Source organism: Pocillopora verrucosa, chromosome 14 (genome assembly GCF_036669915.1).
Source record: "Pocillopora verrucosa isolate sample1 chromosome 14, ASM3666991v2, whole genome shotgun sequence".
Taxonomy (NCBI): Eukaryota; Metazoa; Cnidaria; class Anthozoa; order Scleractinia; family Pocilloporidae; genus Pocillopora; species Pocillopora verrucosa.
The window spans coordinates 7,524,325-7,537,063 of NC_089325.1; the positions used below are offsets into that span (position 1 = coordinate 7,524,325).

General features: G+C 37.1%; 2 protein-coding genes across 3 annotated transcripts; one reads left to right on the forward strand and one right to left on the reverse strand.

Annotated features, from left to right (window-relative positions):
• Positions 1-336: 336 nt before the first annotated feature.
• Positions 337-5,207, forward strand: LOC131776472 (amine oxidase [flavin-containing] B-like). The gene is made up of 4 exons (XM_059092656.2): positions 337-1,205; positions 1,492-1,826; positions 2,117-2,391; positions 3,774-5,207. The coding sequence occupies exons 1-4, from the start codon at positions 522-524 to the stop codon at positions 4,013-4,015; spliced, it is 1,536 nt and encodes a 511-aa protein (XP_058948639.2). The 5' UTR covers positions 337-521; the 3' UTR covers positions 4,016-5,207.
• Positions 4,260-12,605, reverse strand: LOC131776473 (acid ceramidase). 2 transcript variants are annotated; one of them, XM_059092657.2, is made up of 18 exons: positions 12,469-12,605; positions 11,745-11,780; positions 11,149-11,195; positions 10,788-10,869; positions 10,615-10,698; positions 9,964-10,042; positions 9,521-9,595; positions 8,753-8,798; positions 8,554-8,626; positions 7,863-7,934; positions 7,010-7,064; positions 6,722-6,803; positions 6,518-6,602; positions 5,739-5,785; positions 5,540-5,630; positions 5,272-5,304; positions 5,125-5,181; positions 4,260-4,779 (listed from the first exon to the last, which is right to left on the reverse strand). In XM_059092657.2, the coding sequence occupies exons 1-18, from the start codon at positions 12,577-12,579 to the stop codon at positions 4,690-4,692; spliced, it is 1,245 nt and encodes a 414-aa protein (XP_058948640.2). In that variant the 5' UTR covers positions 12,580-12,605; the 3' UTR covers positions 4,260-4,689. The 2 variants fall into 2 exon arrangements, with proteins under 2 accessions (XP_058948640.2, XP_066017244.1); XM_066161147.1 differs by lacking the exon at positions 11,745-11,780 and having other exon boundaries at positions 12,469-12,578.
• Positions 12,606-12,739: the final 134 nt, after the last annotated feature.

The following is a 12,739-nucleotide window of genomic DNA, read 5'->3' on the forward strand; positions in this document are numbered from 1 at the left end:
TCATTTCGCTGCCGTTGAAACAGATGCGAAGAATGTTACAGGAAGAATTGTGGCATGGAATAATCGAACTAGTTCTGCGTACAGTGATGTATCTGATCAGGTATTTTCGGGGTGTTTTGTGCGTAGATTGTTAAATAAAATCACTTCTGTCTGAAAATTAGTCCCCACCAATCAGATCATCATAAAATACCTGATCAGATACATCACTGTACGCAGAACTAGTTCGATTATTCCATGCCACAATTCTTCCTGTAACACTCTTCGCATCTGCTTCAACGGCAGCGAAATGACAATTTGCTTGACAAACGATCAGATAAGTGATAAAAGAAAGATGACAGTTTTGAGCGAAGAAACGTTTTTTGAAAGTGGACAGTTATTTAAGAATAAGTTCCAAAGCCGAAGTTTGGACACATGTGCTGCGAGCTCGACTAGTGTCCGAACTTTCGGGGTTTGTCTTCGTATCAAAAGTCACGTGATACTACACGTATCTAAAGCCTAAAGGTGAACAGTTGTTGTCCAACATGGAGGAACTGATTGATGTTATCGTTATTGGTGGCGGAATAAGCGGTCTTTGTGCCGCTAAATTGCTAGCTCTTGAACATGGCGTTAGTGTTGTTATTTTAGAAGCAAGAAATCGTGTTGGAGGAAGAACCAACACTTTGGAAGACCCAAAATTTAAGTACGTCGACCTGGGTGGAGCGTACGTCGGACCAACCCAGAATAGAATTTTACGCGTGGCGAAAGAATTAGGAATAGAGACATATAAAGTTTACAGTCAAGGCAGTGTTGTGGAGCTTCTGGATGGACGAAGGCGATTATTTGCAGGGGATCTGTCCTCGTGGAATCCCTTGGCGATGTTAGACTACTACAACATGATTCGGACATTGGATAAAATGGGTGAGGAAATTCCACTTGATGAGCCGTGGAAGGCACGCAAAGCTTTAGAATGGGATAGCATGACTGTAAAGGAATTCTTTGACAAGAAATGTTGGACAAATTACACTAAAAAGCGTATGATACAAATCTACAACGATGCAATGGCCGCAGAACCAGAAGATATGTCCCTGTTGTATTATCTGTGGTATCTCAAGTCAGGAGATGGAGTGCTCAGGGTGGCTGCCATTGAAGATGCCGGTCAGGAAAGAAAATTTATCGGAGGATCTCAGCAAATAAGTAACAGACTTAAAGACAGGCTTGGAGATAGGGTAATTTCGTTTCCTTTCTTTTGTTGGGGTGTGGTTTGGAGAGGAACTGCTAACAATGAAGATGTTGTGAAAGAAGTTAGCTCACATTTTTCCCCCTTTCTTTAATCAGCAAGTAATCACATGATTCTTCTTATGCATTCTAGAAAGAATAAGCACTCAAATTGCACTCAACCTATGGGCTCACACAATTTTTCATCTTCAAAAGAATTATTCTATCTTATTAATTCCCAAATGCACTGCAAGTTATGTGACATCCTGTACTAAACCATATTCCTCATACTTTTAGGTCATACTTAACAGCCCAGTGTGTCACTTGCATCAAGATGCTGATCATGTTGTTGTTACCTGTGAAAATGGCAAGAAATACCAAGCCAAATTTGTGATTAGTGCCATGCCCCAAGCTCTTCTGAACAGTGTGTCATTTGACCCACCCCTCCCTCCCTTGAAAAATCAGTTGATTCAGAGAATCCCTATGGGCTCTGTTATTAAGACAGTCACATTTTATAAGAAGGCATTCTGGCGTGAAAAAGGATTAAATGGGGTACTGATTTCAGACTCAAGCCCAGCATATGTTACTGTTGATGATACTAAGCCAGATGGTTCATACCCAGCAATAATGAGGTGAGGTTGGTGAAGAATAGAATTGATTCTTAATCACTCGTTAGAAGATCCAATCTCAACACTAATTTTCTCCTTCTGAGGTGGTAACTGGTAAAATTTAGCACCTGTGGTACCTCTTATAACCACCTAAGATCACTGGGAATTCTTGAAAATTCAACAAGTAAAACCATTGCTCTACTGGTTTTTAAAACATGTTTTATCTGTTGTATAATAAGAACACTTAATACTCAGCTTAGTAGATTCTCAACGTATATAACATTGATATATAAATGTATCTTCAATTTTTCCAGTTTTATCATTGGAAGTCAAGCACGTTATTGGTGTTCCAAAACACAGGAAGAAAGGAAAAAAGCCCAATGTGAACAGTATGCTAAGGTGTTTGACAGTGACGAAGCTCTTCATCCTTATCATTATGTTGACAAGAACTGGCCAGCTGAGAAGTATTCTGGTGGTTGCTATGTCAGCATTATGCCCTGTGGGGTCATAACAAGGTTTGGTAAAGCTCTGCGTGAGCCAATTGGAAGAGTACACTTTGCTGGAACTGAAACTGCTACAATTTGGTCAGGTAAGAAAAGCAGGGAGGCATTCCATTCCTTTTATAGACAATCTTGAGACTGCTTAATATACAGTTTAGTGATGCTGCAGTGAATGATAGAAGTTTTAAATTATTGTTTCTCAGAGTTCTTTGGTAAAGGTATTTTTTGGAGAAAGATGTTTCTTTTTTGATCTTGTCACAAGCTTTGTACAAATAAAAAATAAAAAATTGTCCGAGTTCCCATGAAGAATCAAACCTCAGACCTTCAGATTTCAATATGAATAATTTTTCTCAAGGTATTTTTGCACAATGTTATGAAGCATGTGTTTGTTCATTGTGATTATAGTGAGAAACACAGTTTATTTTCCACTATTGGTCCACAAGGTAATTGTGGAGAACAGCTCCCCTCCACCGACAGTCGGCCAACAGTCTGCCGACAGTTGGCCGACACTAAACCAACAGGTCACCAACAGGTAACCAACAGATTAGAGACAGGCGGTGAAATAACTTTACTGGTGCATTTTTGCACTCAAAAATTGATGTAAAACTTACTATAAATGCTTAAAATTTTTCAAAATGCTACTAAAACTTATAGGCACACAAACATTCCCTGTGCATTAAACGAAAGTGTGTTAAGAATCGCCCTATAATGCAATGCGATCCTAATTTTTGGTATATTGGTATGTCGTACATATATAGAGACTGTGCGAAATTCAGAGGGGGATTGGGACAAAGTTAAAAATCCAAAATGGCGAACAAACCGAGAATTGAAGTGAGTGTTGGAAGAGAAATTGCCTAGAAATTGTGCTGAACTAACCTAAAAAAGCCAGCAACTATTTGAGCGTTTCATTTTATCTTTTCCATGCAATTATCAAGGGTTGTAAATCATACACTTTTCAAGGCAATAATCTGCATGAAGTTACCGACATTCTACCAAGAGATTGCCAACACCTTACCGACAGATCACCGACAGTCAACCAACAGTCAGTCAACTGTTGGCCAACAAATGTCCCGCAGGAAGTTATCTTTTCAGAAAAAACTAAATAAATCTGTCGGTCAACTGTTGGTAAGGTGTTGGTCAACAGTTGGCCAACAGTCGGCTGACAGATCGCCGATGGTCGGCCAACAGTCAGCTGACAGATTACCAACAGTCGGCCGACAGATAACCAACGGTCGGCCGACTGTCGGTGAGGGGAGCTGTTCTTCACAATTACCAGTCCACAGTTACGAGTCACTTGCTATCAATTTAGATTTCAAAATTTCCATAGTTCAACTGCTCTCCTTGGTTAAGTCTAGTGTAGAGGTTAAAGTCTTCAACTGACAAGGAGTTGCAGTATAGTAGTCCAACCATCTTGATCTTGACAAGACAAATGATTTAACTCTCACTTATCAAACGTATTTCCCTTTTTCAGGGTACATGGATGGTGCAGTCCAAGCAGGAGAAAGGGCTGCAAGAGAAGTGCTATTTGCCATGGGGAAGATAGGTGCAGAGGAGATCCATCAACTTGAGCCCCCTTCACAAGAAGTCCCTCCTGTACCTTGTCAGTTGACAACATTTCAAAGCTGGCTTCCTACTGTACCAGTTTTTCTAACCACAGTAACAGCCATTGCTGCTTTAATGGGTGGTCTGTCACTGAAACATTTTTCTAAATGAGGGAATGGTATTGATAGGAAACAAGCCACACACAAAAACGAGAAGAAATCAATCATATTAGGAAACTGGGGTGATGAGGAAAGGGAAAATTATTTCAATTTTTTTTTTCAATTTATTCAAACTCGAAATTCACCTCAAATACTTACATGCAATGCAACAAGGTGATGTTGCATTGCATGTTGCATTTACTGGTGCAGCTAGACCCAAGCAATATTTTAAAAAATCATGCAATGTGTTGCAAAACAGCAGTAAATTGTATTTATTCTAAGACTATATTCAATTCATACATTTTGATATAATGAATTTACAAAAAGACACTTATCTTGGATAAAAACCTTACAAAATTTACTAGAGTTAAAGTTCTCTGCACATTCATGATGAAAGTACAGTTTAGCTATCATGGTGTGACCTGACATGGTACAAATATCACACTGAGGAAAACTTACAAAATTTTGGTCATTTATATCAGTGGTAGAGAAGTCATTTGAATAAGTATAAACCAATTTCAAATTTGAGCACATGTTGAATTTACAATTATATTTCTTTCTAACAAAAAGGAAAGAAAGTTTGAAGTAATTTGCTACATATTTAAATTTTTAATCTTTAATAATTTCGGGTTAATCATTATTTATTGTTTGGAAATGTTTCATAGTTAGGTATTCCTGAGATGAGATTTACCAAGGAAAGCAAGGGTCAGCACAAAATCTGATGTAGGTCTCCACTTTGCCAGTGCTAGCTTGCATGAGTGTTGTGTATGTTGTCAACTGTGGGGGAAATTAAAATACCACATCACTGTTTATATTGCAATGAGGAAAACAGAACTCCCTCGCTTTTGATAGTGTTCAGAGAACACAAAATCAATAATGAAAACAGCCAAACCACAAGCATACTCTAAACAAAAGTGGCATGATAAAATATGATAATATGGTTTTGTGAGTCACAGAGTTTGAATTGTTCAGCGTTGTTCAGTGTGAAACTCAGCACATCATCGGCCTCAATGAATCCTTGAGCCAGAAATTTGCCCCAGAAGCCAACAAATCCTGGGCATCTCCTCCAACAACACTACCTAGAGATATCTTTTTTTCTTTTTTTTTTTAACATGTGCTTACCTTGTTCAAGACCGGTTGGGTGGAGAGAACATTGTACAAGCCTTTAAACGATACAGCCTGTAGAATAAAGTGGAAATATTTGACCTTGTTGCTGATTTCATCTTTATAACATAAAGAGGTGCTCACAAAGTTTATTTCAAAACAAACCTCTTGTCCCATTTTGTTCATGCATATTTTTCCCTGGGGAAAAAAAAAAAAAAAAAGAACACATTTTCAAGTTAGCAAAGCAGTAGGTATAATAATCACTACCAAAGATCAGTGACTTTACAAAGCATTTCTGAAAACTGCACACTTGAATGTAGCCTGCAAGAGTTATATATAAAGACTGAAGTAATTTCCTCGATTCATAGATAACTGAATACTTCATTGGGATCAGTGACCTTTTTTACTTTCACTGCAATCAAGATTGACCTACCGGAGTTCTCCTGTCATCAATCAATAGAGGTGGTTTCCAGTTGTCATAATTTGTCTCCAGAACAAACCAAGTGTTGTTTGTAGGATTAAGACTGAAAAGACAAACATATTTAAAGGTTTTGCATTGAAAATATTAAAATATCACTTCAACTTGCAAAATTATTGTAACCACTGAATTGCATTGCATGCATGTAATCTACCTCATTTGATTTAAGCATTCAGTTCGCGAGCGTGTGATGACAACTCCCTAAAAACAAAAAAGAGTGCACAGATTTACTAATCAGTACACCACATACATATAACAACAGGATAGCCCACAGAATGACCAAATTCTATTCATTTGGTCCTTACACTTGATATAACTTACTAGATTTCATTCAAAAAATAGCACTGGTAGTATAGAACAACAAAACTCTTTTGTACAGTTGTTCCATCTTATTCAGACAAAATTTATCCTTCACCAAGTCAGCCCTTAACACTTCAAGTCAGTAATGACTAGGTAGTAAAGATCTATTACCCAGTTTTGCAAATTGCCAACTCAGTCTAACCAAAGTAGTTAATTGTTCATTCACAAACCTTTCTCTCCTTTTTTCATGTGGAAATTGTTGAGTTATAATAATTATAAGTCACCTTAATCATGAATCACTGCAATCAGAACCACTGTATGGCAACTTAATTGTAACTACTAACAGGGAAAGAGACTCACTAATGGTTCAGAAGCCTGATGCTACATTGTAACAAAGCTCTGACTCAGTTTCATTTATTTAGATATATACCAACTGGTTTTAATGACTTTTTCAGTAAGTGGCTGTAGCTAGGAAAGGGGCTACAAGGCAGAACTCAAGCACAAGAGCCTGCTCCCAAGCTAAACAGGCAGTGGAGAGAGATATAACAGGCAGCAATAGACCACTACTAATTGGCTTTTGTTGAAACTCTTGATATGTACTAAGATTTATGACAGCCAAAGATATAATGTTACCTCTCCTGATTTTGTTCCCCCAAGAATGTAATAAACTGGAGCTAATACTTTGTCATTTGCCAACATGTCCTTTGCTTCCTCGAAACTAGAGTATATCACAAAATGAATAATCTGTTTGACATCAAGTAACAAAATTCAGTACCATATAAATCAGAGCACGAAGCCTTATTGTTAGCAGACATACGTTTTACAAGACATTGTTACCTAGTTGCACTTTCAAGCACGTCACGAGTCAAAAAACTTGACCACTTGCTGTTCCTCATGCCAAGTATCCACTCCACAATCCCTGAATATCACAAAGTGTTTCATGAACTGTTGCAGATAACCTTTGAGTATACCTTATGAATTTTTCAAACTTATTTTTTATTTCTTAAATTGACCTTTATATAATAGATATATATATTCAGTCATCATCTGACTTAGATAAGGCCTCACAGTCATTAAAATGACAACTAAAGTAAACAATTCTATTAATCCATTTTATTGTCTCACCAATGTAACCTCCATCAATGTTGAATCTTTCATTCAAAGTAAGTGTCAAGATTCCCTAAAAAAAATAAACAGGCTTTGGTATAAAATCATTTTGTTTTTGTACCCTTGGTTTACATTGGCAATGGCAAAAAGATTAAAAATCTATTGACGGACAAAAATATAGTTGGAGACATAGTCTTTGGTATCCAGGTGGAAACACAATAGAACCAAACCGATTTTCGACCTTCACTAAAACCACAGGCAAGCTGCAGCAATTGATTGGTGAGTAAACAGAACACAATTGCTTAAGAGTGAGCATTTGGAAAACTTCTTATTTGGGAGGACCAGTTTTCTTGGATCTTTTTGGTCTGAAAACAATTATCACCAGGAATTAGAGGGCCATCCAATGGTCTTGAAACTGCCAAAAAGGTTCTACAGGGGTTAACAGCATACTTTGCTGTTAATTTGGAGAGTTAGGAGAGCATTTTTCTGCTGGAGATCTAGTTTTTGAGGTCTACCAGTTCTCAGAATTTTGTATAGGATGGGAGCAGTCTTGATTATTCACTTGGGAAGGGTGTCTGGGGGTGAAGAAACCCACTCAGGAGAGGAGGGAGCCATGTTAAAAGTCTAGCTGCGAATAAAAAGTCTGGCCACCAGCAGAGGGGAAAAAAATTCTTTAAGGAAAAAGCAGATTTGTTAAAGTTGTCCCTTCATTTGTTCAACCGTTCCTCCGCATTAATCTTCCCCTGAATACATTGGTAATTATATTGAGTATATATTATTGTCATTTGCTATAAGAAACAAACATGGTTAAGCTCCTCTTCTGACAATGTAGTTTAGTACAACAACTAGTTATGAAAGATCGACAGCTTACTGGTTTTACTCCTGAAAGGACACCAACATATCCAGCAAAGCTGACTGTCTTGTACACAGTTTTTCCATTTCTCTGAAATAATTTGCAAGCAAATTAAATTAGGAGTCAAATTTTAATCACAAAAAGAGAACAATCCTATCCAAAAATGCACAAACACAGCCTCAGTTTGACAAATAAGATAATTTATAAGACATTTATGTCTGCCATACAATTTTTATGATGTTTGTTTGGAGAACTTGGTATTGGATAATTAATAATTTGCATAATATCAAATTGATTTTTTTAAAATATAATTATATACCTAGAATTTGCACCTTAGAAGTCAAAAAATTATTATTATTATTATTATTTTTATTATTATTAGTTATTATTGATTTTGTAAGAAGAAATTGTCTTGGTCAGTTAAGGGAGTTACAACATCTAGCCGTGGAGGATAGTAGTCCCATATAATCACTCCAGTTAATAATCCTTTTGCAAACACATCCATTACCCCATAACACCAGATTAAGAGAAAGTAATTCATAGGAGTTCAAAAGATGAATAAATTTAAGCCTGACCATATACAAAATAATAATATATATTACTAGTTATAATTTCCAATGCTGTCTAGCAGTTCACATTGCACTCGTGGAAGCAGAGATGTTTACAGATCACTCCTGACTACAATAACTACAATCTGTGATTATATTACCTGATAATCAATATTCACAATTAGGGTCCTAAGAATCTCAGTCAGCATCCAGGTGTCATTCTTCACATCCCAACTGCAATTAAACATTACATAGCTTACATCATAAACATATCGACATTAAAAACAAAACGAATTAAAAAGACTCTAGGCAATGACTGATTCCCATAAAGTTCTAGCTGTCATTTACAAGAATGCTTACCCCAGAAATAGGCCAAAATCCAGATTACGTGCATGGAAAAGATTTCCTGAAAAGTTGTAACAAAGGTATTGACAAATAATTTGAGTTTTGTGCACTATCAGCACATCACTCTTTGTGTCTAATTAAGGCTACCAGGACACATCCCTTTCCTAACACATCTTGGATTTTCATATAAATGAAAAGTTATTTAGTGATTGTTTCCAGCTCTGCAAAAGTTTCAGACTACCAGAGGCTGCATACTCCTCTACAACATTTGGTTTAAGAGACTTCCCTCCAAACTCATTCTCTTCTCCCCTTCCCTAGATCCATCCTCCCACCTCTCCCCTCCCTTCCCTTAATCTATTTCTCCTCCCTCTTCCTCACTTTCATTCATTCCAGTCTCCCTTTGTTCTCTTCTCACCCCTCCCTCACTTTCATTCATTCCAGTCTCCCCTTGTTCCCTTCTCACCCCTCCCTCCCTTGCATTTGTTCCAGTCTCCCTGTGTTCCCTTCTCACCCCTCCTCCCTTGCATTTGTTCCAGTCCCTCCTTCTTCCCCTCTAACCCCTCCCACCCTTGCATTTTTTCCAGTCTCCCCTTGTTCCCTTCTCACCCCTCATTCCCTTGCAACCTAATACTTATCAGAAATTTCAGCAACCTCCTTTCTTCCACAATCACAACAAGACCTTAATCCAAAGTTTTTACCCATAACAGAGTCTGGGTTTACCTTCTCCCAACAAAAATAAAAAATTTTCAAATTAATTCCCATGCCATGTCAAGATTTCCTAACCTGACTTGTCCTCAGCAACTATAGATGTGCAAACTGTAAAAACTTCATAGAAGATATTGTACAAAACAATCTCACCTAAAAACCAACCAAAAAGCTCCAAGTAAGTATTTAAAAAAAATGATACTGTACACTCATAGATGACATACAAAAGTGTGACATGAAACTTAAAAAAATGGATGATTCGGTTGCGAAGTTTGGTGCTATGTTAAATATAACTGACAGTAAGAACTAGATTTAAATGCTTTATAATGATTACAACTAAACATTAAACATCAGTTCCTCTCACAGCATAGTACCCACTTGTAAAATCCTACACTGTATCAATGGAGAGATGGAACACAAAGAAAAGGTGACAATGATGAGTTACTTGTATCAACAGAATAGTGGTCAGCATACATGGTTCTATTGTTAACCACTTCACATGCTGCGAGTTAATTTCTTACCAAGAGGAATGTTGGTGGCAGTGGCTAATCCTTTAATCTCTTTTCCATAGGGATCTGGAAGAGTTTCTGCCAGAGGACCCTACAATAGTGATCACAATAAAGGGGTTCCGCAATTAATACTTGAAGTAATGTCATGATTAACAAGAAATTTTAACCAAAGTTGGTTGCTTAACAAGAATTCTCTTGTAATAAAGCAAGTCTTGTGCATGTAAGTATAAAGCATTGGCCGCAAATGTCACTGCATTGGGAAACTTAAACTGTAAAATTATGACTTGGCAACATTGTAACATCACATATAACTTTTTCACTGATATTTGTCCTTAAAGAAAAATATCTATGCAAATACTTTAACTTAGTACTCCTAAACATGTCAAACAACTGAAATGGTGAGGCATATACACGTAACATTGATCCTTTACACCCAAACATCAGCATGCATATTCTCCATACTGTTATCTGTACATTTCCTAAGATGCTTAAAGGAGAATTTGTGTAACAATCAAAAGAGCTTTTATTTAGTGATCATTTTTTTTTAATTCTTGTGACCTTACGACATGATTCAGGGATGATATTGTAGGAAGAAATTAGATGCTAATCATTCTTGGGAGTTTCAGGGTTAATGTTAGCATTTTGTAGTACTAACTGACATACCAAGTATGTGTCAATATATCCAAACAGCTTTCCATCCAGGATAAAACTTGTGAAATTCTTGATATAGTGGAGCAAGTTTTTAAGCTATAAAATAGAGTGAAATAAAAAAGGATAAAGCAGTTAGTTTCAAATTACTAAAATATCTTCCTTGAATGTTTCCTTCAGCCTCTTACCTCATCTATCCTCTTGCTGACAAGATCATTGTATCTTTGTTCAGGTGGAAGGTCAAGATTTACAACTTCCCAAGGGACCTCCCTGAAAGAATGAAAATGAATCAGCAACTACAGCAATTTGCTGTCTCTGAAAACAGAGGGCAAGCCAGTGCAAAGAGCAAACACATTCCTTTTTTCACGAAAACAAGATAGCAATTGATGCTTTGAACTATTTACTCTTAATATTTCCTTGATATAAAGTTTCAGCCCTGCCCAAGAGAGCTCAGCTATGTACCACAAAAAAATTTAATTAATGGGTGTCCCATTCCTTCATTGATTAATAGCCATGATAATTTTCATCAGGAAGAAAGGTAAACCACACCTTTCACTTGGGGGGTAAGCATCAGTTACACAGTCTTGGTCTGAAAACTGAAAACAACAAGCATCAAACAAAGTCAAGAAATACATGTTGAGGTCAAGTCCGCAATGAAAATAGTCTAACAAAGCTTATCCCCCTTTCTATATTATGAACCAACCAGGAGTACTATTACTCCTCCTGAAAAGAATATCAGTCCATTACAGCCAGTTGTCTGAACTTTGGTCAGACACATCATTGATTGCACATTTATTTCACAATCCTGCAAGCTTGGTGAAGAGAGGTAGCATCAGAATGAAGTGTCTTAACCATAAACTTAATAACCCTTGCTAAAGCTTGAAACCAAGGCTTAAGCCTTGTACCATACGGTTTGCGTCTCCCACAACTTCTACTTCTACTTTGACAAGTTAACTACATGAGAACCGTAATGTCTACCCAAGAGAACTACAAGTGAGACGAAAATGGGTTGCTTCGACAAAAAGCATTAGCAAAAGAAAAGTAGGGTATTGCTACAAAGTTTGAACGAGCTTGGTAGCTTAGATTTTGCATTAAGCGTCAACAAAAAGCATAACATTGCACAATCTGAAAAAGTTCCCACCTACCTTTGAGAGATGCTCGAAAACTGTATGTCTTTTAACCTGAAAAAAAAGTTTGATTCGTGAATAAGTATGGTAAAATTTCCGCACAGCCCCATCCTACATTATGCATTCAGTTCTTGAACAGAGAAAACAATGACAAAAACAATACATTTCCGTTGGGAAAACAGATTTGTTTTACAATAGTATGGGGCTGTGCGGAAACTTTGCTACGGGTTCAACCTTTGAACTCAAATTTGTACAATTTAAAGTCCACGTTTGTACAATTTCTCGATGATGCACTCTGTTTCACAATCTCAGGGTTAGGGTTAGCCTCCACTAGTACTGTTTAAATTTCAGATAACTCCTAACAGATGAGTAACAATTTCGACATAGTTATCGAAGCTTCGAAAGTGAAGGAAAAAGTTTTGAATTGCGTTCCAAACAACCTAGTAAATCAAACTAATTATAAGACTTCACGAGAGTACAATGAAATTAATGCTATGTTCAAAAATATCTGATCCAGTTACAAGATACATGATAAAAACTTCTCTTTTGTTTAGCGTTGGATGTTGTCCTTGAGTAGCATAGCGTTAAAAAGTCAGACGTGTAAACCAAGTGAGGCCAGGTATGCTACGATAATTTAGTTTTCCGTAGATCGGCGAAAGCTCGGAAATCTAAATTATTATCGTAACATGCCTGGCCTCACTCGATTTACACGTCTGACTTCTCTTTTGTTGTTTTTCCTTACCGTTGCAGACGAAACTGATCCAAACGAAAGCAAACATGCGAACGCAACCCAAACTGAGGCTTCCATGTCTGCCTTAGTCCTGTGCTGAATAACTGTGACAATAAATTTCATAAATAGAAATATCCAGCACAGGAGAACCACAAGTGAGTCATATGACTTGGCTACAAATGGACTTGGTAGGGAGGGGTACGTAATTAGATTGAGAACTCGTTTTTTCTTGAGTTCTTTTTCCTTTTTTTACCCAATATTGTTGAACATTTTAGTTCAGGTG

Excerpts from the sequence above, each read along its gene's own strand:
- LOC131776472 (XM_059092656.2), top strand. The coding sequence starts at position 522 with ATGGAGGAACTGATTGATGTTATCGTTATTGGTGGCGGAATAAGCGGT. Across the intron at positions 1,206-1,491 it reads AAGACAGGCTTGGAGATAGG|GTCATACTTAACAGCCCAGT; the intron begins GTAATTTCGTTT and ends TCATACTTTTAG. Across the intron at positions 2,392-3,773 it reads AACTGCTACAATTTGGTCAG|GGTACATGGATGGTGCAGTC; the intron begins GTAAGAAAAGCA and ends TCCCTTTTTCAG.
- LOC131776473 (XM_059092657.2), bottom strand. The coding sequence starts at position 12,579 with ATGAAATTTATTGTCACAGTTATTCAGCACAGGACTAAGGCAGACATG. Across the intron at positions 10,870-11,148 it reads GCTTACCCCCCAAGTGAAAG|GGAGGTCCCTTGGGAAGTTG; the intron begins GTGTGGTTTACC and ends TCATTCTTTCAG. Across the intron at positions 7,935-8,553 it reads TTGTGAATATTGATTATCAG|AGAAATGGAAAAACTGTGTA; the intron begins GTAATATAATCA and ends AAATTATTTCAG.